The sequence below is a fragment of the Fistularia commersonii genome, chromosome 22 (genome assembly GCF_037954325.1).
Source record: "Fistularia commersonii isolate RoL2024-O1a breed Wild chromosome 22, RoL_Fcom_v1.0, whole genome shotgun sequence".
In the NCBI taxonomy this organism is placed as follows: Eukaryota; Metazoa; Chordata; class Actinopteri; order Syngnathiformes; family Fistulariidae; genus Fistularia; species Fistularia commersonii.
The window spans coordinates 3,237,501-3,262,971 of record NC_141305.1 but is presented as its reverse complement, the minus strand read 5'-3'; the positions used below and the strand labels follow the sequence as shown (position 1 = coordinate 3,262,971).

The window sequence follows — 25,471 nt, the reverse complement described above, 5'->3', positions numbered from 1 at the left end:
TCCGGGCTAATATCCTCTTACATCTATTTACATCTGGCCTTTCATCAGCTCGCTTTGGCCTCGTTAAAAATAACCAATCGGCGGCTTTTTTTTTTTTTTTTCCACCACATGCGGCCTGCGCGGCGCCGTGCAAATTTATCGATTTTATTTTTCCTCTCCAGAAAAAAAAAAAAAACGAAACAAAAAATAGGCAAACAAACAAAACAACCGCCGCTAATTACGGCTGTAAAAAAAAAAAATAAATAAAAAATAAAAATAAAAACCCAGAACGAGAGCGATTCCCTCAGAAGGCTTTGTTCTTGTTTATTTTCCCGTAAATCAGGAAAGCGGTGGAAAAACAACATGGGAGGGGACGGCGAGGAAGAGACGAGGAAATTTAATTAGTAGCCGTCCGCTCCTCCCGCTTTGAACCGGCGGTGGCGTTTGTGACACCGCAAAGACCTTAATCCGTTTAGGGATGCAGGAAATGTTGTCGCCGTGGACGACGCGCATACCTACAGTGGAAGATGAACGAACGCCAGGTTCTTGCAAGGAGCGCGGGAAACCACATCCGTCGATTTTTGCCTCGTGGTACGAGTCCGGATCCGAGTCAGGAGCGAGCGGGAAGAGCGTTAGTGAACGCCGCTGTTAGTGAAGCGGCGTTTAAAAACAGTCTCGCCGCTAGCTAGCCCGGAGAAAATCATTGGAAGAAGTTGTTTTGTGAGCGAGATACGTGTGAGAAGACGGAGATGTTTACGGGGATTCGGTGCAGCGGACGGCGAGGATGTCAACGGACGAGGCGTCGGAAGAGTCACTCAAAGCCGGCCGGGGAAGATTTGATGGTTTTTAAAAGAGGAGCGGCTTCACTTCGCTAAATAAAGTGTAGCAGAAAAGTGTGCACGCTACATTTAGCGATTGTAGCATTAAGTGTGCAGCCAGTAAGTTAAGCTAAACGATAGAGCACTGAATGGAAAACTGTATTTAATCATAAAGGTAAATACTCTGAATAAAACCAGTTTATTTCTTTACAATCTCTTTCATTATGAAAGATTTTTTTTTTTTTATCCATTCTTTGTATTTGTAAGGAAATTTTTAGAGCTTAATAACACGTAACAACAAAAAACGGATGTGATTTTTTTTTTTTTTTTAACAGATTAATAGCGTTTCAATTCATTTTAATGGGGAAAATTAATTTACTATACAAGCTAATTGAGCCACAAGCACGGAACAAATTTAAATCAATTTCGGTGGCATTTTTCAGCTCTCCTGTCACTTTTTCAGTCTTTTGCATTTCATCCGTTCATAAAAACTAAATCTGGATGGATGTTAGCAAGCCGTATAGACTACATTCATAGTCCTATCCAAACCTACGGGTGATTTCCCCGTGCACGGCTACTCATGCTGGACTGAACCCAGGTGAGACACTGGTGTGATTCCTCAGTTTGGTCAGATGGGCTCCAAAGCCTCGTGTCTGGACGGCTTTTCCTGCAGCAGCAGGACCGGATTAGTTTGGCGCCGACCGCGGGACAGCGCTTACATCCCCGTTTTCCGGTTATCTGTTAAGTTGCGGCGCATACGCTCGGGAGGTCCGGGAAGACGGGACGATTCGGAGCAGTTTTTGAAAAGCGGAGCAGGCTGAGACGTTGGAATAACGGCCTTTTGCAGTCGGGGTCGCGGAGCTGCGGTCCTGAAGCTGCAGCTGCCTCCCCCCCCCCGCCCCCATCCAGGACTCAGTCAGCGCTTGCAACCTGTTAGCGTGCTACGTGTCGCTAGCCAGGCGCTCGCAAATATAACACGACCGATCAGTCTACTCAGAACGGCTCAGCTGCAGATAAATTTCCAAATTTGGTTTTGTCTCCGTCCCAGCCCTCCAGCTCCCCCCCCCCCCCGAAGCCGCGAGTATCCTTTCAAGTCCCTTTCCCGGCTCTGCAACTGAGAAAAACTTCACTTTGGCTTCTTTTTGCTAGCGCATCCCACAGCGCACGGAGTGGCTCTGAGGCATTTTCCAGTCGTTTGCTTGCAGATGGAATTGACAATGAGGCGCCTTCGCACACAAGAGAGCCATGAACCCCCCCACGCTCCGTCAGCCTCATCCATCATTTATTCCCCATCCTGAACAAACTGTATGGAAACCAATTTTTTTTTTTTTTATGTTTTGCCATTCGCTCGTGTTTTGAAGAAGAACCCAATAAGCTACGATGAAAAACCAAAATCTGTGTCCCCTGGCAGAGCTTTGCTGCGAGCTTTCTGTCTCCGCAAATTTTTTTTGGTTCTTGTGCCTCCGCTGTTGGTCCAGCTTTTGTTTTCCATCCGTCCCTTTCAACACGCCTTGGGGGAATTTAAGGACACCGAGTTAGAGCGATGAAAGCGTGTTACCGTTCGCCTGTAAGTACGATACCGGATATCCGAAGATCGCCCAACTGCATATTGGAAACTATCAGCGAGGAGTTCGGTCGTTCTCTTCTGGTAATCAACTTCCTTGTAGTGCAGTAGCTTAAAAATACCTTCAGAGTACTTATTTTGCGGACCGTAAGGCGCATGATAAAACATACGGTATATAAAGCAAAACTTTATAAGAATTTATTCATCTTGCTTCGTTCCTTCGGTGCAGTTCATCTGCTGGCTTCTTCCGCCTCTGTACCAATGATTCATTCATGTTGAGTTCTTTGAGTTTGAATTTTTGGGGCTCCTCACCCCCAAAAATGTACAGTAATGTTATGTTAAAGCACAGTATGTACCAATATCACAAAAAGTGGCGGACACATAAAGTTACTGTAACGTCGTATTCCGGCACTACATCAAGTAGTTTTGTAACGGTGTCTGACATTGCAACCCGTATTCAACCAAGGACCCGCTTTAAGACGACGTCCTCGTGTCAGGAGGGAACGATCCGACAATCAATCAAGCGGAGCAGCTTGATCGCTTCCCGAAGGTGCACTAAAACATTTTGACAGATGTTTGAGCGCTGTGTACCACGTAAAAATTGGCTGGAGGTCAGAAAGCACAGCAAGAATTCACACACAAGGCACTGGATTATAAGGCGCACGACAACATGTAAGGGTTTTAAGTGCGCCTTATAGTGCGAAAAATACGGTAGTACCTTTATCCTCCTTTTTGTTTGAGTGGATCTCCGTCGTGGTCATCGCTCTGAGGATTTTTTTTACGCACCTGTTAAGTGGAGAAGGACCAGATTGATTCAGACTGTATCGGGTGTGAGTTTTGCGGAAACACGTCTCTGCGCTGTGCAGCTAGCATTAGCTATGCAAACATATACAGTAGATGTATGTTTAACACCGAAACTCCCCCCCGGTGGTTCCTTTCATAATTGTTCCTTCACCCCCCCCCCCAACCCCCACGCCTTCATCCTCCACCTTTTCATTCTTGTCATCATTTTCTTTCTATTATCCGTCCGTGCTACATTCGAGTATCGTCCGCCGTCCGGGTCCGACTTCGAGTACTATCTGTTCATCGCTGCTGGGCTCAGGAACATCGGGTTTCTCGGCCCCGGGGCCATTTGGCAGGACGGACACGCCCTTCGGCGACACACACACACCCTTCCACAAAAATGAAAAAAAAAAAAAAAAAGTGAAAACGCAAAGAAAAGTGGAACCGCGACCCCAACGTTAAAAAAATAGTCGTTTTTGTGATGAAAATGAGCCAGATCTTCCAAAAACCCCTCCACCTCAACTCTTTAATGGGCGACGGCTTGTTGCCAAGTTCCACTGGCAGGCCTTCTTAGAGGTGCCCGCTCACTCTCCCTTACACACACACACACACACACACACACACACAGATTTTGACGGCGCAACTCCCCTTGTATAATTGTGGTTATGCAATGTTGGGTGAATGGCCACCCCACATTGTGCGCCGAGGCAGAGACACGGAGGCGGAGGGTGGGTGGGAGCGGCGAGGTGAGGAAGAGGAGGGGAAGCCGGAGGCAAATCTGTCAGAAATAGACGGGGTGCGGGAACGGAGGGGGGGGGGGTTTGGCCGGCAGCGCCGTCGTAGAGCGACTCCGGCAGATTCGTCCGATACTTGGATAAATTAACATTTTCCTCAATAAGCTAATCTCCCGAAGTGCATTCCAGTCATCGTCTGCGCTCGGAGGCGCTGAGTAACTGGGTCTGGACTCGCTTCCTGTCCCGGCCCCTTATCTGCCGTTTGATATTAATGGCCGCCGCCGCCGAGCTCACTCAGCGCTTTAAGTGATTCCCACTCGGAGTGTTTACGTTGAGCAAATTGTCCCGTTTATAGCCGGCGGGGGCGACACACCGGCAGGTCGTTTCTTCACGTGCTTCCCGAAGGTTGCCGCCCGGGATGGGATCAAACGTTCGGAGAATGAATGATCGGCGCAGGAAAGGCGTCCCGGGCCGAGGCGTGTTTTTTAGGAGGGGTGAAGCCGCTTCGGTCAAATCCTCCGCTGTGAGACAAAGCGGATTGACGGGGAGAAGTTACTGGCAGGATTAGGCCCGCCAAGGTTATCCCAGTTCACCGGGATGCGCTCGGGGAATGGCCGGCGTGTGTGTGTGTGTGTGTGTGTGTTTGTCAGTGTGTCTGTGGGAACAGGGACGCCCTTATTTTGCGTTTTGTCGTGACACCGCAGATCGTGAACCCGGCGCAGCAAGTGCGTCGAACCCATTGTCACACAGCCAGTACAATTATGTCAATTATCCGTAAATAGTTTGACGTGCCGCTGTGTGCCCGAACACGTCTTATTTTCAGAAGCATCAAACGGTGTGAAACGCGGAAGTGGGCGGGCGGTTTTAATTAAAAACAACGAGGGAACCGCCCGTTCGCCGATGGAGTTCGGCGAAAATCCCTCTATACGGTCGTCTCCTGCTTATCGCGGGGGTAACGTTCCAGAACCGGCATCAAAAATCAAAAATCCGCAATCTCGCGGACATATTTCTTTTTTTATATTTCATATATTTTGAAGCTGTGTGATCCTCACCACACTTTAATTAATCTCTCCCATACTCTTATAAACAAAAAACACACTGTAGAGTGTGAACAACAACAGATGCTAGATGCGTGCTATGCTCAGGAGACGCTACGGTTGCTGAGCCAATCAGAGCCCGGGATACTGAACACCCTGCTCTGATTGGTTGAGAGCCTAGAAAATGCATATTTACCAAAAAAAATAATTGAAACATAAATATTTAAATATACATTTCTCTCACAAAACTCTGCGATATAATATTGAATATGAAAAAGTTAAAAAATAGTGTAATGGTGAGGTCGCGAAAGGTGAAATGAATTGTTTGATTGACAGCCGCCGGGTTCAGAAAGGACGCGTCTCCATGAGTTTGTATGGTGGTTGCCGTGGCGATGCTTACTTTCTTCTCACCTGACACTAAACGGGCACGTCATTTGGCTGTTGGATGCGTGCACGTTCTCGGTGTATTCATACCCCGAGCTGAATCGGCATATTGATTTACATGATCAATATCCAGCGGTGAGTGATCATTTATAAATGTCCACTTTCCTGCTTTTATTCTGAATTCACTGTGGGCGGCAACTGACAAAAAGACCAATTTTTCCAGCTGTGTGTGTGTGTGTGTGTGTGTGTGTGTGTGTGTATGTGTGTGTGTGTGTGTGTGTGTGTGTGTGTGTGTGTGTGTGTGTGTGTGTGTGTGTGTGTGTGCCTGACTGACTAAACACAGACTGGAGGTGCACCTCAATAAAGGCTTTCTCTTCTGTGCAGTTTTCAGTTGGAAATTCAGAAAAGGCGTTATCACATTTTTATTTTTTTTCTGCAACTTTATATAAAAAGTAATTTAAAGTTGAGGCGATTCTCAAAGCGCAATATTGCCTCTATACTTTCTGATTTCAGCAATTTGATTCACTGCACACTATTTCCAATTTTTCCAAACACTGGGCTCCACGCTGTTAGTGACATCCCATAATGTCACGCATCACTCGAGTCATGACTTTGTATTTTTGGATGCGGTTGCCACGGTAACACACCTTCGCTACAGCCCCGTGCACGGATGCATGCAGAGACGTAGTGCTGTTCGAGACGATCAATAACCGATCAGTGTCTGATGTTATTTTTTTATTCATCTGTTTATTTCAGATTAAAATTCATAAATATTTCTGTTGCCGTTTTCCTCCCAGCAACATAATTAATTGTTTTTAAAGAATGTGGGGAAAAATGAAGAATTTCGAGAAAAGTTTAAAAAAAATCTTTTAAGATAATGAGCAAATTACTTGTAAATTGAAGCTGATAAATATTTCGGCTGTTTTTTTTTTTCTCACAGCAACATGATTTATTGTTTTTTTTTAGAAATGTTGGAAAATTAAAAAAGCCAAGAAAAGGTAAAAGGGAAAAATCTCTTAAAATAATGAACTAATAAACTCTAGATTCAAAGTGATAATAAATATTTCTGTTGCTTGTTTTCTCAGAGACATTTTTTTTTAAAGATTGTGGGAAAATGTAAAACATTCAGAAATGTAAAAAAAATCTCTTAAGATAGTGAGCTAATTACTTCTAAAATGAAACTGATAATAAATATTTCTGCGAATTTTTTTTCCTCTCAGCGTCATTTTTTTGTTTTTAAAGAATGTGGGAAAATTAAAAAATTTAACAATAGGTAAAAAAAAAATCTCTTAAGATAATAATAATAATGATAATTCTAAATTGAAACTGATTAATATTTCTGCTGATTTTTTTTCCTCACAGCAACATGATTTATTGTTATTTTAGAAATGCTGGAAAAATGTAAAAAGCCAAGAAAAGGTAAAAGAAAAAAAATCCCTTAAAATAATGATCAAATAACTCCTATATTAAACCTGATAATAAATATTTTTGTTGCTTGTTTTCTCACAGCAACATTTTTTTTAAAGATTGTGGGAAAATGTAAAACATTTAGAAAAGTAAAAAAAAAAAATCTCTTAATATAGTGAGCTAATTACTTCTAAAATGAAACCGATAATAAATATTTCTGCTGATTTTTTTTTCCCTCACAGCAACATGATTTATTGTTTCTCTAGAAATGTTGGAAAACTTAAAAAGCAAAGAAAAGGTACAAGAAAAAAATGTCTTAAAATAATGAACAAATAACTTTTAGATTCAAACTGATAGTAAATATTTCTGCTGATTTTTTCTCCTCACGGCATCTTTTTTTTTTTCTTTAAAGAGAAGGGAAAACTTGAAAAATTAAGAAAAGGTAAAAAATTTTTTTTTTTAATATAATAAGCTAATTGCTTCTAGATTATCATGATCTGTCAATCAACAACGTAAAAATCAATCCCGATATATTGCCTTCAATTACCACCTGGCTCAGGAATATTAAGTAAATTACTTCATTTCAGATTTATTTCATTAATTTAAAAGTTCATCGATGACTTTCATTATCATTTTAATTAAAAATGGATTTAAATGACTCCTCGCCGTCATCCAGGAGTCCGACCGGATAAGTCGATACGGATTCGCCCGATTTAGGTGTTTATTCGTTTATTTATTTAGCATCGCAGCGGGAAAACCAACCAGAGAAAACAATGAAACCAGTTATCGCCGATCACCTCAGTCAAAAACGTGTGGGCGGAGGTTTCGGTGATTTCCCCGTCTCGCCAAGTCGACGGCAGATAAAGCGAAATAATAAAAAAATAAAAAAATTTCGCTCCCGCCTCCGCACGTAACCTCCCGGTCGGTCCCTGCCCCGACCGTCCCGCCGACAAAGCAGATAAAAACTGCGACGAAAAAAAAAAAACTCCCAACCTTCCCGCCGGCGGAAAGCGAGTGTGCGAAGGAACACGATGTTCGGGGCCGAGGAGCCGAGGAGCCACTTCAAACGCACGTCTGATGGATTTTTTTTCTTTTTCCTTTCTTTCTTTCTTTCTTTCTTCGGGGCTTCCAATCAGATGACACGTCACCACGTCGAAAAAAAATTTCAGCTGAATGTAAATAATGTGTTGGCACACCCGTTCCAGAGAAAAAGAGAGAGGGAAGAAAAAGCAGAGGGGGGACCACATATAAGAAAATCCACGGGAGAAAAGTATGCCTTTATCTTTTAATAAACCGTAAAGCCAGGAGGCAACATGGAATTACAGCATAATAGCAGTGCAGAGTCTTCTGAAGACTTAATTGCCTTAATTATAGCAGTGCAGAGAGGGAGAGGTGGAGGAAAAGGGGGAAGAAAAAGCGGGAGGAGGAAAGAAGAGAAAGTTTGGAGGAGGAGAATGAAAGAGGAGAAAAGGAGGAGGGAGGAGGTGTGTGTGTGATGCGAGCGGCGGCCCGGCCTCGCAGGTGGAAACCCAGGTGTGTTTTTTTGCGCGTGTGTGTGTTTGTGCGCATGATTGTGCGTGTTTTGTGTCTCGAGCAAGGTGTGTGTGTGTGTGAGGGAGAGAAACTATGCGAGCGCACACTCTTTTTCCTCTTCCTAGCGCCATGTGAGGCTCTGTGTATAAGTTTGTGTGTGTGTGTGTGTGTGGTATCTGCGCATGCGTTCATGTGTGTGTGTGTGTTTTGTCTCGAGCAAGGTGTGCGTGTGCACATATGTGTGAGTGTGAGAGAGAAACACTTTTTCGTCTCCCAAGCGCCAAGCGAGGCTGTGTGTGCATGCATGTGTGTGCAGTATGTGTGCATGCGTTAATGTGTTCATGTGTGTGTTTTGTCTCTCTAGCAAGGTGTGTGTGTGTGTGTGTGTGTGTAGATATGTGTGTGTGCAAGAGCAACTATGCACATGCACACACTTTTTTGTCTCCCAAGCGACAAGCGTTCGTGTGTGTGTGTGTGTGTGTGTGTGTGTGTGTGTGTGCATGCATGCCTGTGCCTGTGTGTGTGTATATGTGTGTGTGTGTGTGTGTGTGTGTGTGTGTGTGTGTGTGTGTGTGAGAGAGAGAAACTATGTGTGTGCATGCTTTTTGGTTTCCCAAGCAAGGCTGTGTGTGTGTGTGTGTGTGTGTGTGTGTGTGTGTGTGTGTGTGTGCGTGAGTGCATGCATGCCTACTCGTGTGAGAGAATGTGTGTGTGTTTGCATATATGTGTGTGTTAGAGAGACTATGCATGTGCACACGCTTTTTGTTTCCCAAGCAAGGGTGTGTGTGTGTGTGTGTGTGTGTGTGTGTGTGTGTGTGTGAGAGAGAGTGATAGAGAGAGAGAGGTGATGCACCACCCGCTGTTTTGTCTCCCGAGCTAGGTGTGTATGTGTGTGTGCGCACGAGTGTGCAGGTATACATATGTGTGTGTGTGTGTGTGTGTGTGTGTGTGTGGGAGGGATGATGCACATGCACCCGCAGTTTTGTCTCTCATGCAAAGCTGTGTGTGTGTATGTGTGTGTGAGATGATGCACTGTGCCTCCACTGTTTTGCTACCGCAGCAAAGTATATATATATATGTGTGTGTGTGTGTGTGTGTGTGCAAGCAAAGTCCTCGGTTCATGTGAGAAAAAAAAGACAAGAAAAGGCCGGGACGGAGGGAAGTGTGTTTCCAGACGAGCGAGAGCCTCCTGGTCGTGGTCCTGCTCAGATCTCCTCCTGGCAGCCGCGCTCGGCGAGGCTAAACATAGCTTTCATTTTTCCTCCGCGTCTAGACTTGGTTCCTCGTTGCTCCTCCGCTGCGGTTTGTGTTTCGCTCGGGGAAGATCGTACCCTGAATCCCGCCCGCCTGCCTGCCAGCGGGAAGTTTGTTTAGCAGGCAGTAGTGGGAACTACCTGTGAACACACACACACACACACACACACACTGCTCAACCGGCGTCCCCCCCCCCCTGCAGCTGTACGAGTGTTACGAAAAATATTATTAGTTCAGAGGAGAAGTTGAATCGTGAAGCACCACCTGGCCGCACAGGTACTTTTTAGAGATTCAAATGTGTGTCCGTTCGCCGCACAGAAGCTTTTCCTTACATGTTTTTTTATTCATTTATTATTGTTTGCTCAGGGATGCCGGAGCCTCCGCCAGCTGTGATTGGCCGAAAGGTCGGCTTCTCCCCCGCACCGTCCAATCACCCGTCCGCATTTTACATAGAATTCCTGTCGAAATCTTCTTTTCTTGGCAATCGGACTTGAATTTCTTCACTTGAAGATGTTTCCTTTATGCTGTGTAAAAACAAAGTACGTGTTGCATTTTTTTTTAAATCAATGAACAACTGCAGAGAAAAGGAAATGGCATTTCTGCATGCAACAAAACATTTTGAAGGATTTATTTGAGTCTTTCTTGTGTTTATGACCAAAAAAGCCGAATTTTAATGATTCACCGGCGGCAAACTAAAAAATGGCGTCCTCTCTCTGCGTGTCGAAAACCATCAAAAATATTTCAACGCATTCTATTTAGATGTTACGAGATCACCATTATCTTCAAATGTGGTATCACTTATTTTTAAAATGAGCTAAATAAGATAAATAACATTTCAATGAAATTATCATTAAATTACTTGCAAAAGCCACCGGGAGCCACGTGTTGCCCGGAGAAGCCCATCCAATCAGGAACCTTCTTACTGCGAGGTGGAAGCGCTGACCTCCGTGTCGCCCTCCAATTTAAATTTTTTACATTTTCTTTTAAATGTATTAACTCCGGTGCCAGTCCTACCAATGTAGCTTTTTAAAAAGGAAAAAATAAGATCGCAGCTCCGTCTTTCCTTCACTTTCATTCTTCCACGCGGGTGAAATCGGTGGAAATCGCGCAAACGTCCCAAGTTTAACCAAGAAACTCGTTCTGTGCTTTGTCGCTAGCGTTAGCCCGAGCTACCTGCCTTTTTTTTTTTTTTTTTTTTAACGCCGTGCAGCGAGCGCAAAAACCTCGACGTCTCAAAACCCGCAGCAATTTGCAGAATGTGGCGGCGCAGAAAGCGAGCAAAGGCCGATGATGGAAGCCGGCCTTTCATCTCATTCTTCCCCTCCCTAAAAAGACGGCGAGCGACAAAGCGCCAGTATTTCCCGTTTCCCTCTGATGCCTGAGAAGCGAACATTTGACTTTTTGTTTACACTTTGAGTCGCCGCTTTGTCAACCGCCCTCAACGCGCCCGTCTAATCTCGCCGCCGCCGAGTGAAATGTCACGTCGTCGACTTCGACCCGACATGAAAGTGAAAACACAAATGACAAGACGCTTTGGGGGCGGCGGGGGACGCGGGGGGGTTCCTGTCGGATCTGACTGATGCACCCGTGAATGAAAGCTCTCAGTGTTACGGCGACGGCCTCAATGCTGTCTCACATTGCTTGCACAATATCCACACACACACACACACACACACACAGTAGCGCGGCCGTTGAAATCCCATATCCAGATTGAATCTGAGACCCCCATGTTTCCTCGTTCGAGCGTTTTTAAGAACTGTTTTCGGCCCAAGAGTTAAGGAATAGTTTAGCGCTATAGGTTAGTGTAGCACTTTTTTTTTTCAAATTTTTCATTATTATTATTAAATTAAATTACTGTTTAAATTATATTGTAAATAATATCTAAAATTGTAATTATTATTTTAAATATTGTTTTTTTATCTTTTTTTAATATACACTGCTTAAAAAAATAAAGGGAACGCTAAAATAACACATCTTGGATCTGAACGGAGGAAATATTCTTATTAAATACTTTGTTCTTTTTCAAAATCACACCAGAAATGATCAATGGAAATCAAACGGTTGAATTTTTGGATTCGGATTTCACACTCACAAATTAAAGTGGAAAAACACACTCCGGGCCGATCCAACGTTGATGTAACGTCCTTAAAACAAGTCAAAATCAATCGGCGTTGCTTCCTAAGCGGACCATTCGATTTCACACGAGTGTGATCGACTTGGCGTTACATTGTGTTGTTGAAGTGTTCCCTTTATTTATCTTTTTTTCAGCCGTATATTTAATGGGGTTAAGAAGGTGATGTGTCATGTTTTTTAGAGAGAGACGCTTTGCCTGCGGGTGCATTTTTGTTGTCGTCAGGCAAGTCCTTGCACCGCTCCGAGAAGAGATTCTTCTCCAGCGGCGAGATGTTCTTCTCAAAGCGTCTTACCGAGAGCTATTAATTATTAACCGGCAGAGCTAACATCAAAAGGAGCAGACTTGCGCTGAATTAAACGGGGGGGGGTGGTGGTGGTGGCCGAGCGCAATTTCGCTCTCCCCGCTTTTGAACTTTCCAAGTACAAAAAAGTGAGTGTGTTGTGAGGGGAGGGGAAAGAGGGGGGGGGGGCAAAAAGAAAGAAAAGAGCTATGTTAGCTTAAGAAAGCCAGGCAGGACGAAAAGGGGGAAAAGTTGGACGTGGTGGTGGTGGTGGTGGTGGTGGGGGTCGTATTTGCAGGGAGTTTTAATATTTCGGGCTTTCATCCACGGCCTGCAGAGATCGGATCGGTTTGTCGGCCAATTTGACTCAGATCGGCTCCGAAAAGGCGGGTTTGTGGAACGTCCTGTTTGCGGATTAAGGCCGACGGGAAAGGTAACAGTGACGCCTTCACTCAAAGACCAACCTTTTTTTAAATGAGCGCTGGATTCTGGCTGCTCTCTGAAGCCCCACCACCACCACCGCCGCCACCACCGCCACCGAAAAAAAAAAAAGAAAAAGCCGGGTCCTCGCGGCGTCGTGCAGGAAGCAGGGAAAATAAGAGCCGCTCCGCAGAAATGACTTTTTTTTTTTCAAAGCCTATAAGCTCCGCTGTTTGCTGAGTTTGTGAACTTTACTGGCGGCTTTTCAGCCGCACATAATCCCAGTCCAAGGTTACGAGCGTGTCCGTCTGCACTCAGGATTCCCTTCTTTCACTTCCTGCATGCTGGAGGTCTCAAAGCTTTGTGGAACAACAGCAGCGGTAAGACGCTGGCTAGCAAACTAGCAGCAGCAAGAAGCTAGTAAGCGAACAAGCAACCGCAAGAAGCTAGTAAGCAACCTAGCAACTGCAAAAACATGGCAAGCGAGATAGCAGCAGCAAGATGCTGGCTCATGAGCAGCAGCAGCAAGAATTTGGCGAGTGAGCTAGCAGCAACACGAGGCTGGTGAGCAAGCTAGCAGCAGCAAGAAGCCGGTGAGCAAGCTAGCAGCAGTAAGAAGATAGTTAGTGAGCCAGCAACAGCAAGACACTGGTTAGCAAGCAAGCAACAGCAAGACGCTTGTTAGCGAGCAAGCAGCAGTAAGAAGATAGTTAGTGAGCCAGCAACAGCAAGACACTGGTTAGCAAGCAAGCAACAGCAAGACGCTTGTTAGCGAGCAAGCAGCAGCAAGACATTGGTTAGTGAGGTAGCAGCAGCAAGATGGTGTCTAGTGAGGGAGCAGCGGCAAGACGCTGGTTAGCAAGCGCAGAAGTAAGACGATGACTACCAAGAAGCAGCAGGAGCAGGACGCTGGTTAGCAAGCAAGCAGCAGCAAGACGCTGTTTAGTGAGGGAGCAGCAGCAAGATGCCGGCTAGCAAGCTAGCAGCAGCTAGATGCCGGTTAGGATTGAGCAACTGCAAGAAGATTGTTAGCAAGCGGCAGCATGAGGCTGGCTAGTGACCGAGCAGCAGCAAGATGCTGGTTAGCGAGGTGCAGAAATAAGAAGATGACTAGCAAGCAGCGGCAAGAATCTGGCTCAGGAGCTAGCAGCTTCCAAACAACCTGGAAATGTGTCTGAAAAGTTTTAGAAAAGCTAAGAGCTGCATGTGGCGATGCTGCTCTGAGTTTGTTTGTTTTGAACCTTCCCGAGAAAAGCTATTCAATATGACGGGGTTTCCCTCTGTGTTTTACAGGGGCAATAAAAAAAAAAAAAAAAAAAAACAACACCCGAGGCTTTCTTTTGTACGACCGCTGAGCGGTGAGGGGTTGTTAGGGGCAACACGTCTGCCAATGTGAGCGTTTCGGAGCAGAACATCCAAAAACCCAATTCAGGGACGGGGATCTTCTACCGCCGCGTTCACCGGACGCTAAAAACCCGCAAACCAACTCTGCCGACAGATATTTTGGAGGTTCTCAACCCCGGCGGTGAGAAATGTCGTCCCGACCGACGGCCTGAAGGGAAGCCGTGACCTTCATCTTTGAAGGAAAGTCCTTTGTCTTCACTCATCCGTCCATCCACCTCCACGCTGATGGATAATTGCCCTGTTGCCGAATGGTCATATTCTCACATTTTGGACCTTCACCTTCTCCCCCGCCCACCAACACTCACACACACACATACACACACAAAAACAAAAAACACACAACCCCCCTCCACCCCCCACGTCCTCCTCCTGCAGAGTCCCGGCGCTCCACATTGTCACTTTGATCTTCACCCCCGGCTCCTTCCTCCCGGTTCTAAAGAACGCTGGCGGCGGCCCAAGGGCACTTGATAATACCAGGATATGATCCCGGCCGCGCACCCGGACCACGCACGCAGCGCGCCACATCAAAACGTCTAAATAGGGCAACCGTGAATCACGCCGGGTGAGAATGTCGTGCAGGAGAGAGCGGCGGTTAAGATAATGGAATTTTATTTTTTTTGTTTGTTTGTCCCCCACCCTCCCCCCCTCCTCTGTGTGCTGCCCTTTTATTTTTTATTTCCAGCGAGGGGCCGGGGCGAGGTCGGGGAGCCCATTTGGATTCTACGCGGATTCCCAAGGATTCTGTAGATCCAAGGGTTTCCTTTATCGTCTGCTTTCAAAGGGCCGCCGTGACTTTCGGCGGCCTCAAACGTGCGGGCGAGGGGTTCAGGCGGGGGGTCCTCAAACTAAAAAGAAAAAAAAAAAAAACTCAGGATAACTTTATCCGGAGGCCCGTGCACGTCCACAAACGTCAGCGGTAGCTTTTTTTTACCTCTGGTTTCTCCTTGCGTGATGAGTCTTGGGTGGTGAGCGCCCCCTAGTGGCCGCTACTGGAACTTGACCTGCAGGACGGGGTTGATATTAAAGATTTGGGTATTTTTTTATTTTGTTGTCTGTTTTTTTTTTTTTTTTAATCGCTGCTTCTCAATACCATCTTTGCAGGCGAAGAGGGCGGTGCAGCGCGGAGCCACGGCCGTCATCTTCGATGTGTCGGAGAACCCGGACGCCATCGACCAGGTTCGGCACCCGAAACCTCCACCGTAGAGATAAGATAAGATAAAATAAGATAAGATAAGATAATACTTTGTTGATCCCCATCGGGGGAAATTCCTTTGTCACAGCAGCATAACACTTATAATGTAATAAAAAAAATAAAAAAATAAAAAATAAAATAAAATAAAAAATAAAATAAAATAAAATAACAAATAAAATAAAATAAAATAAAATAAAATAAAATAAAATAATATTGAATAGGATAAAATAAAATAAAATAATAGATATAATTGGGGGGAGCATGGTGCAGGAAGCTGAGCAATCATCTGTTGAACCAAACATTCCCAGTTGGATTCCCGGCTCCTTCTTTAGTATTGTTGAGCGAGACACTGAACCCCAAACTGCTCTCCTGGCGCTGACGGACGGCAACCCACCGCTCATGGTTCATCCACGATGGGTTAATTGCAGAGAGCCAATTTCCCCACGGGGATTAATAAAGGATAAATCATTTATTATTGTTATTTATATGAATATAAATATAAATAGAGACCCAGTAAAAGGCCGAAGATAGCAAGGCATCCGCGAATAAATAGACAGCAGGGATACAACAACAGCGACAACATCGGGGATGATAATGGACAAAATAATCTTCTAAGTGTCGGCCGATGATCTTTCTATCTTTAGTCGCGTTCGCCCAGCTTCCACGTCGCCGGACGGATACCCAGCTTCGGCTTCGGCTTCCGCTAGACCGCGACTGAACTCTTACTGAAATGCACGGGGGCCCACATGAACCCCCGTTGGACCGTGGATTTGACCCCCTGGGGTTCTTCCACCTTTTCTCCATCGCCGTGGAGCGATGCAGCCTTTCGTCTCAAGAATTCTCCTGTGGTATTCATCCTCGACCGCGCCAGGCCCGGACTTGCAGGTTTTTTTTTTTTTTGTTTTTTTTTTTTTCCCTCCCTCCTCCTTCGCCCCCGTCGGGTCGTAAAAGCTCGTAGCCGGGAGATAAAAAGGATCGCGTGGAGACCACATGAAAGGCGGCGCTCGGCGGCCATGTTCGATTTCCCCCGAGAGGCTTTTCCAGTCAGAGCTGCCCGGTCGGGGGAGACGAGGGCGGCGGCGGCGAGGAGGGAGGGAGGGGGCGGAGCCTCGCCCGAAACGAAAGAGCGAGCCTTTTCAAAGCGGATGCACTCGCGCTCCATCTAGCTCCCCTTTTCATGTGTTTTTTTTTTTTTTTTTTTTTTTTTTTTTTAGGAGGTTTAAGTTGTTCTTGACTTTGTTTAAACAGCGATAAACTTTCTTTGGAGATTATTTAGACCCGCCACGTCTCCGGCCAAGTGTCCTCTCTTCCAGAGGGAGATCAGATGTTCTGAAAAACCAAAAAAAAAAAAAAAAAAAAACACGCCGCTAACCAAATAGCCCTAAATATTGATGAATACGACCCCGTGACCTTTACCCGCGTGAGAACCAATCCCAAGTTGATCACATGACCTTTTTTTTTTTTTTTTTTCTTTTTCCCGCGCTCCAGCTGAACCAGGTGGGCGAGGACCCCCTGAAGCGCCCGGTGGTTTACGTGAAAGGCAACGACGCCGTCAAGCTGATGAACATCGTCAACAAGCAGAAGGTGGCTCGCGCTCGGATTCAGCACAGGCCGCCGCGGGTAAGGACACCCGTCCATGTGTGTGTGTGTGTGTGTGTGTGTGTAGAAGATGTCTTTGCACCTTTAAAAAAAAATGTTTTTCTTTCGGGTCCAAACAAAAGACAGGAAGTGTGCGACTTCCCGCAAACACGGCGAACGCTAATTCACATGAAATAGATGAAAACAGTTCTGTTAATCCAAACCAACAAGCTGGGAAAGTAATGGACGCCTCTCCTCCCGCAGCAGCCCACCGAGTATTTCGACATGGGCATCTTCCTGGCTTTCTTCGTGGTGGTCTCCTTGGTCTGCCTCATCCTCCTCATCAAGATCAAACTCAAACAGCGGAGGAGTCAGGTTGGTTCCTGCTGGAACACACACACACACACATACACATTTTCCTCTTGGTTTCTGGAAAGTTTTGGATGAAAAAAATCCCGTCTAATGTGATGTCTGTCTCCCCTGACCTCCTCTTCTTCTCCCCCTCCGCCCGCAGAGCTCCATGAACCGGATGGCCATCCAGGCCCTGGAGAAGATGGAGACGCGGAAGTTCAAGGCTAAAGGGAAGGCCCAGCGCGAGAGCAGCTGCGGCGCCTCCGACTCGCTGAGCAGCAGCTCCACGTCGGACTGCGCCATCTGCCTGGAGAAGTACATCGACGGCGAGGTGAGGACTTCACATCCCCACGCGCTCGGCCCGTATTTGTTTATTTTTGAAGGTCAATTTTGAGAGTCGCTTGTAGTCAGAAGAAGACGCTTTTCCTTGAAATAGATGGTCTTCCTTCAGGGTCTATGATTTTTTATTTTCTTAAAATAATTCTTCAGGTTTGAGACGATAACCAGACACTTGCTGTTTTTTTTTAAATAACAGAAACACAACCGATGGTACAAGAGACCCGGATGATAAATCATTTGCGTAAATCTTATTTGTAATATCTGTATTTTCGCCGTCACGCCGTCTGAGGTGGCGACCTTTGACCCGGAGAGCCGACGGTAGAACGGCGCCGCTGACGTCCTACCTTTTTTGTCGATGTTTAGCTCTCGGAGCACCTGGGGGGACGGCGTCGCCCGCCATGGCGGTGACTTCCTGCCCGTCCGGCTCCTTTTAATCCTCGCTGTGAAAATAATACACTCTTATCTGGGTCCGGGCTATTTACTGGAACGGCGTTCCTCTTCCTCATTCAAGGGGCGACACAGACAAGCTGGTGTGTTTTGCGGTAATGTGTCTCTTTAGTGAGGAGGAGAAAAAAAACACAACAAAAGCACGGCGCCAGGATCGCACACAGGAAGTGGCGACTTAAAGGACAGATTGAATGGCATCAAAGGCTTTTTTTTTTATTTTGCCTTTTTTTTTCCCGCAACACCCAACAACACCTCGGCCGGGAAGAAAAGCCGTGAGTCACTGCGGGCCGGTGGGAAGTATTAATGACCCGGGTCTCAGGATTTTTTTTTCCAGGCCGGTTCGCCGCTTTTTTCCACCTCAAACAGGTGGGATTTGGCGCCCCCTAGTGGTCGTAAACGGCAAGGCGGGCTGTAAACCCAGACGCGGTCCTCTGTCCTCAACTCCGACCCCGGAGACCCGCAGGGGGGTCTGGACGAGTTATTTTATTTTGCCCGTTCTATGTATCGGACATTTTTGTTTTTTTTAATGCCATCTTTTTTCGTTGACCCCCTCCAGGAGCTGCGGGTGATCCCCTGCGCGCACAGGTTTCATAAGAAATGCGTGGATCCCTGGCTGCTGCAGCATCACACCTGCCCGCACTGCAGGCACAACATCATCGGTGAGCTCCACACACACACACACACACACACACACACACATACATGCACATTTTGGCGGCGCCTGTTTACATTGTGTTTACTGTGTTTTCAGAGCAAAAGAAGGGGAACCCGGGTCCGGCGTGCATGGATCCCGGTAACCCGGTGCACGGGCGGCAGCAGCGGGTGGTGCTGCCCGTGCACTACCCGGGCCGGGTGCACCGCGCCGGTCAGGTGACGGCGTACCCGACGCGGACCAGCATGGATCCCCACGGCAACGCCATCACCGTGCTGACGGTGGACCAGCACCCGGACCCCCAGGGCCTGTACCCGCCGCAGCCGGCCTCGGCCTTCCTGCGGAGCTACCACCCGGCCCTCCACCTGGACCACTCGCTGGGCCCCCACCACTGCGGCCTGGAGCACCGCGGGCCCCCGGCCTATCAGGCGCAGCCGCACCACGCCGCCTTCAAGCGGCCCAAGTTCCACGGGCGCAGCTTCTCGCGAGCGGCGTGCTTCTCGCAGTACGAGACCATGTACCAGCACTACTACTTCCAGGGCTTGACTTTCCCCCAGCAGCCCGAGGGGGGGCCGGGGCCGGCGGCGGCGGGGCCGCTCGGGGGAGGAGGCGGGGCCCACAAGGGCCACCACGGCAGGGCTTTCCAGCAGGGGCTGCTGTACCCCGCCGTGGTGCACATGGCGCCCGCCTCCTCCTCGCGGATCGGCGACGGCGGCGCTTCGGGCCTGAGCTGTTACCACGGCCACCGCTCGGCGTGCAGCGGCTACCTGGCCGACTGCCCCGGCAGCGACAGCAGCAGCAGCAGCTCGGGCCCCTGCCACTGCTCGTCCAGCGACTCCATGCTGGACTGCACCGAGGTCAGCAACCAGGGCGTGTACGGCAGCTGCTCCACCTTCCGCAGCTCGCTGAGCAGCGACTACGACCCGTACGTCTACCGGAGCAAGAGCCCGTGCAGGGGCTCAGCGGGGGACGCTTGCGCCGCCGCCCCGGCCGACGAGCCCTCGGCGCCCGCCGCGCCGGGACGTGACTGCTTCCCGCCGCCACCCGGGGCGTCGGGTTCCGGCTCGGGGGAGCATCTCTCCGGTTGCGGCCCGGAGCCCAACCGCGGCGGTCGCTCGTCACTGGAACCCAGGGAGAACAGCAACACTAGCACTACCTCAGGCGGGGCCCCGGAGCCCGCCGCCGCCGCCGCCGCCGACAGGCCGAAGGGACCGCAGGAGGACTCGGGGGAGCCGGGGGCCGCCGCCTGCGGCTGCTGCTTCGAGGTGCTCCCCCCGAACCCGGAGTGCAAAGGGCCCGACTCGGACCCGGCCGGGCGCTGCCGGCGGGGGCCGGACTTCCAGAGCCCCAAGAACTACTTCGCCCCGGAGCACCGGCGCCCCTCCTCGGAGCAGGCGGGCTACGAGGGGCTGCCCTGCTGCTTCTACAAAGAGATGAAGGTCCACAGGGCGGCGGCGGCGGGACGCTACACCGACGACTACGCCGTCAACGTGCAGTACGCGCACGCGGACCCGGACGCCTGCTGCGAACTCAGCCAGAGGATACCCATCATCCCCGAGGACACGGACTGCGAGTCGGGCGCGGGGGCGGAGGCGGAGCGGCGCGAGCCCAGGGAGGGGTTCTTCACCCCGGCTCAGTTCAGGGGGCAGCCGTACCCCCAGCAGGAAGAGACCAGGGCTCTGTTCCAGCCCCCCGTCCCTCCCACCTCCAAAGCTCTGGGAAGCGGCGCTCCTCCGAGCGAGGGCGTCCTGGGCGTCTGAGCGGCGGCGGCGGCGGCGGCAGGAGGAGAAGGTCACGCGTGTGGATCTGGTACTGTATCCTCGGTCTCACCCTCGGGTGCCTTGTTCGAACCTTTGCTCTCCGAGCACTGAATGTTATCACCCAAGTTTGTGTGGATTTCTACTGAAAGGCCCCCCCACACACACACGCGCACACACACACACATAAACACACACACACTCGGCGCATCATGTTCATTCCTGTGGCCCGCGATTGTCTCGCATAAAAACAGCGTACGCAGACATCAGGTTTCTTTGTTTTTTTTTTTACCCAGATTTCCAAGACTGTTATCACTAGAAGGCCGAGCTGTCAATCACGCCCCCCGCACACACACACATCTTCATCATGCTGTACTCGAACACTAACAACCTGCCGGCTTGTACCGACGTAGCTTTACCGAACGTTTCCCCGAGGAGCCGCGGCCATCCGGCCATCCTTCGCCGAATCCAAACGTGTAGAAATGTGAACCCCCTCTGGTCAGCACCAAACCAGAAAAGCACAAGGCGGCGGTTTTCTGTCCAGAGGTGGCCTGCCTGAACAGAGCGCGCCAGAGCCTTACGCCGCTCAGCTAACTGTAGCACACACACACACACACACACACACACTGCCACAGCCGCCCCTTGTCTCGGGACTGTCAGCAGATTTCTTATTTTTTTAATTTAGATTTTTTTTTTTAATCCTCAGAGGCGGAGTGCAGCTCTCTCCCTCTTCTCCTGGAAGCCCTTAGAAATTGCATTTTAGCCATTGCTTAACCTGATTTCCTCCATGAGGCGAGCACGTTAATTAAAATATATATATATATATATATAAATATATATATATTTATGAGTGGTTTCTTAAGGTTGGAACAAAAGGCCAAAGGAAAATAGCTGGAAAATATTTCAGAAGGGTTCCTTGTTGTACTGTGACTTCTTTTTTTTTGTTTTTTTTATTCAAACAATGCAGTTATAACACGCCAGTCGATCCGGTTGAATCCATTATCTGTGCAGTGCGTCGCGCACACACACACACACACACACACACACACACACAGACACATACATACATACATACATACACACACTCGCGTGCTTTGTCATTCATGCCTTTCTGTTTGTCCTGCAGACTGTTGTTTTGTTTTTGTTTGTTTTTTTTAAATACTGTTTCTATGAAATATCCAGGTCCTCTGCACAGAGGAAGCTTCTGAAATGGCCCTATTTATAAGTTAACCAGTGCTGTAACCCAGTCAGAGTCTAATCTTGCCTTTTTGCATAGAGAGATGTACCTACTGCAAGTATAACACTTTGGGGTACTTGAGTCACTATTTAATTTTTTTTTTTTGGTTATTGTTTCTAGCACTTAAGATTTTTTTTAAATGTGTACAAAATTAATATTTTTAATTTTTTTTTTTAAAAAAAAAAACATAATTATTTTCTGTCATTACCATTACAAATGTTTTAAGAAACACAAAACAGAGGCTAGATTCAATCTGTGTATATTTCTGTACTTGTATAGCAACACATTTCATAAATGGAAATATGTTCTCTGAATATTTATTTACTAATATATTTATCTTTTAAGCCATGTCTTATGTTCAGAGTATATGGACATTTGAGTATCTGGTTGCTTTTTATTTTTGAGGAAAGAAAAAAAAAGAAAGAAAAAAAAAGATGACTAACATGAGACTCTGTAAATACATGGTAATTGCACACAAGACGATTAAATCTCTCCTGACCAAAAAGAAAAAAAAAACAAAAATGAAAAAAAAAAAAGATTTTAAAACTTTAGTATCATACAGTTTTGTAATTAAAGTGTACAAAGATCTGTAAAATATACAGTTTTATTCAAGTTACGTCACTTTGTCACGTCTCTTTATTATTTCCTGCAAAAAAAAGAACAAAAAAAAAATATTTCCATCAAGTGACATGGATTTTATTTGCCTTTTCTGCAAAAAAAAAAAAAAAAAAAATTGCCTTCTCCCCTTCACAGCTTGAAGCCGGAGTGCAGGGCCACGATGCCACCGGTGAGATTGTAGTGCTTGACGCAGTAGAAGCCGGCGTCCTCCATCATCTCCCTGAACTCTTCCTGCAGGGGGATGGACGGCCCTCAGATCGAGCAGTTCTGTTTTATTCGTTTTTTTTTTTTTATAGAGCTAAGCGTGCGTTTCCAGCCTCACCTGGGCAGGGAAGTTTCGGATGCTTTCGACCAGGTACTGGTAGGACTTCCAGTCGCCGGCGATGACCTCACCCAGCACCGGGATCACCTGGAAGCTGTAGGCGTCATAGAGCCTGCGGGTGCAGAGGAGATCAGCGGCCAATCAGAAACTATCTTCTTATCTTCTTCTCCCACAGCCTATCACCTGCCTCCTTCTATCCATACACCATCCATACACCTCCTCTGCGCTTCTAGCCTCAACCTCCCTCTACCCAGATCTTCAGTAACCCTCACCTGCACACGTCAGCATGTAAATACAAAATATATTTTCAATTATTATCAGATTTGTTTTTAAACATTTAAAAGGTTAAAAGCTTTTATTGACATTTCTAATGAGGAAAAAGTTAAGCTTGTTTCATCTGGGAAAAACAGTTTTTTTATTGTAAGAGGGGAGTTTTGTCTTTGCTGTGTAACTAATTTTTTTTTAAATTTTGAAGATTTTCTGAAAATTCTTCAACAGATACACCAGTGAGCCACTGCCTGGCGTGCGATTGCGCCCGGTGGCCGCTAGAGGGCGCTGTTTCCCACCAGGAAAAGCAAATGATGCAGGAAGACTTGAAAACATAGTTAGTGGTAAACCCGGGAACATTGTGGATTTTTCTACTTACTCAAATAACATTTTGTATAATTCTATTTTTGTTTAGATTTCTGATGGGATGGGTACTTTTCCACCGCTTGCTGATTTACATGTATTTTCCTGCAAGATATGTTTAAATGATAAGAGCTAAGCTGGGTTTCCAGGAAAAAGGCAGGACTTCTAAGGACATTCTGCTGCTTCTTTAATATTCAGTGCACTTTCCATGACTTAGTTTCCATGGTTTTCCAGGAACTGCAGGATGTGCGTGCGTGTGCATGCATGTGTGTGTGTGTGTGTGTGTGTGTGTGTGTGTGTGTGTGTGTGTGTGTGTGTGTGTGTGTGTGAGAGAGTCTGCAGGCTCATAGCACTTTCCGAATGTAGATTTAATTATAAGCTGCAGCTGTTGTGTGTCTTAACACACACACACACACACACACACACACACACACATACACACGCACACGCACACGCACACACACGCGCACACACCTGCTTACCTCGCCAGCACAGGATTTGACACCTTACTGAACTCCAAACACATGAACCTGCCACCGGGCTTCAGGACCCGCAGGGCCTCTTGCAGCGCCTGAACACAACCACAAGTTATAAAAAAAAAAAAAAAAAATCACTTCTTTACTGATAGAAAATGTAAAAACGCTAAAATCAATTAAGGAACTCAACAAAATATCAATTTTGGATCAATATTAATGTTTATCTCCCCAGAGATGGAGCTCGGGCCACCTGATCGATGTGTGTGACATTGCGGATCCCGAAGGCGATGGTGTAAAGGTCAAACTGGTCGTCGTCGAACGGCAGCTCCTCGGCGTCCCCGACCACCCAGGACAGACCTGCCGGGCAGAAGCACACTTCAGCGCACACACACACACACACACACACACACACACTCAAACACACACACACACTCAAACACACTTCCGGTTGTAAATTTGATGTCTGAGATTCCTTGTGAATCACCAAGTTAAATACATGTTATACTTCCCTTGCAGGTTTTTTTTTTTTTTTAATTTATCTATCTATCTATCTATCTATCTATATATATATTTATTTATTTATTTTCTTTTACAAAAATCAAAAACCTGTTAATAAAAAGAATAATAAAAATAAAAAAAATGAATAAAAAACTTCCGGTTTTAAAGCCCCATCTAGTGCCAGTGTTTTTAACTACTTGGACTGTGAAACTGGTCCAAATCCTACTGAATGATGTCAGAACTGTTACTATTTTTCAAATGTAGTTTAATTAATCTTAATGTAAGTATTAGGCATTTTTAATCTGTTTAGGATAAAAACAATGATAATACATTTTGAAATTATTTTTAAAATGATTTTGAAAATGAATTTGTGTTCATCTCCCACTTAAAGTGAAGTTCTTTGCTTCTTTCAAATTTCAAGTTTTGAAATAAGATTACGAGAATTTTTCAAGCAATTATTTTTGGACATTTTGATGTAATTTTTTCAAATTATAATGGATATTAATTATTTTTGTTAAAAATTGTGTTCAATTTTGAAATTGTGCTTTTTAATTTGATTTTTAAGAAAAAAAATGATGTTTTGAAATAAGATAATTCATCAAATTAAGATAATAATAATACATTTCAAAATTATTTTTAAAATTATATTGAAAATGTATAATTAATGTTAACATTTATGTTCAACTTCCGCATTGTGATTTTATTTATTTGAGTTTTTGTTCTGACTTAAGGAACAAACTTTAAGTTTTAAAATAAGATAATTATGCGTTTTATTCAACCAAAAATAATAACAATAATAATAATATATTTCGATTTTTTCAAAATTATTTTTTTCAAAATTATTTATATTGAATCAATCCTTTGTGTTAACATTTTTGTTTAACTTCCAAATTGTGATTTTTTTTTTTTTTTTTTTTTTTTTTCCCTTTAGGAAGGAACAAATATACATTTTTTGAATACAACAATTACAAGTTTTATTGAAAAAGTAATAAAAACAATGATAATAATAGTAATACATGTTAGAATAATTTTATTAAATTACACTGAAAATTAGTTTTTCTTGTTAAAATGTATGTTCAACTTCCATATTGTGATTTCAAGTAAGTTTTTATTTTCATCTTTTCCAAGAACAAATTTCAAGCTTTGAAAAAGATAATTATGAGATTCATACAACTAATTCGAATAATAAAACATTCATAAGAATTATATTTAAAAATTCTTTTGAAAGTTAATTATACGTGTTAAAATTTGTGATCAACTTCCAAAGTGTGATTTTCAATTTGAGGGTTTTTCTCTATTTTTTTAAAGAACAAATTAAGTTCTGAAACAAGATAGTTTTATTTAACCAATAATTGTCCTAATAATATAATGTGACATTATATAAATTTTTTCAAATAATATTGAACATTTATCTTTCTTGTGCTCCACTTCCAAATTGTGATTTTTAATTTATATTTTCTCCTTTTTTAAGAACAAATGTCAGGTTCTGAGACAAGAATTTATCCAACCAATAAAAATAAATAATAACAATAATTCCCTGTTTTTTCAGCTGAAAATAACTTACGGAAATGCATTATTTGAATTTCACTCCCAGAATTTGGTTTTGAAATTATGGGATGTTACATCATATTTGCACTATGTTT

The 25,471-nt window shown here is 45.6% G+C and overlaps 2 protein-coding genes across 4 annotated transcripts in view; one reads left to right on the top strand and one right to left on the bottom strand.

Annotated features, from left to right (window-relative positions):
* znrf3 (zinc and ring finger 3) overlaps positions 1-21,900 on the top strand; it is a 73,938-nt gene extending 52,038 nt beyond the window's left edge. For 2 of the 3 annotated variants that reach the window (XM_086169568.1, XM_086169571.1), the window contains exons 3-8: positions 14,833-14,907; positions 16,412-16,543; positions 16,766-16,876; positions 17,016-17,183; positions 18,195-18,297; positions 18,390-21,900. In XM_086169568.1, coding sequence (XP_086025694.1) covers positions 14,833-14,907; positions 16,412-16,543; positions 16,766-16,876; positions 17,016-17,183; positions 18,195-18,297; positions 18,390-20,050 — 2,250 coding nt within the window. In that variant the 3' untranslated portion in view covers positions 20,051-21,900. The remainder of the gene's footprint in view (positions 1-14,832; positions 14,908-16,411; positions 16,544-16,765; positions 16,877-17,015; positions 17,184-18,194; positions 18,298-18,389) is intronic. The other variant, XM_086169569.1, reaches the window with a different exon arrangement.
* Positions 21,901-21,966: 66 nt separating this feature from the next.
* coq5 (coenzyme Q5, methyltransferase) overlaps positions 21,967-25,471 on the bottom strand; it is an 8,200-nt gene continuing 4,695 nt past the window's right edge. The window contains exons 4-7 of the mRNA XM_086169572.1: positions 23,581-23,687; positions 23,337-23,425; positions 22,225-22,336; positions 21,967-22,133 (exon numbers count right to left, since the gene is read on the bottom strand). Coding sequence (XP_086025698.1) covers positions 22,032-22,133; positions 22,225-22,336; positions 23,337-23,425; positions 23,581-23,687 — 410 coding nt within the window. The 3' untranslated portion in view covers positions 21,967-22,031. The remainder of the gene's footprint in view (positions 22,134-22,224; positions 22,337-23,336; positions 23,426-23,580; positions 23,688-25,471) is intronic.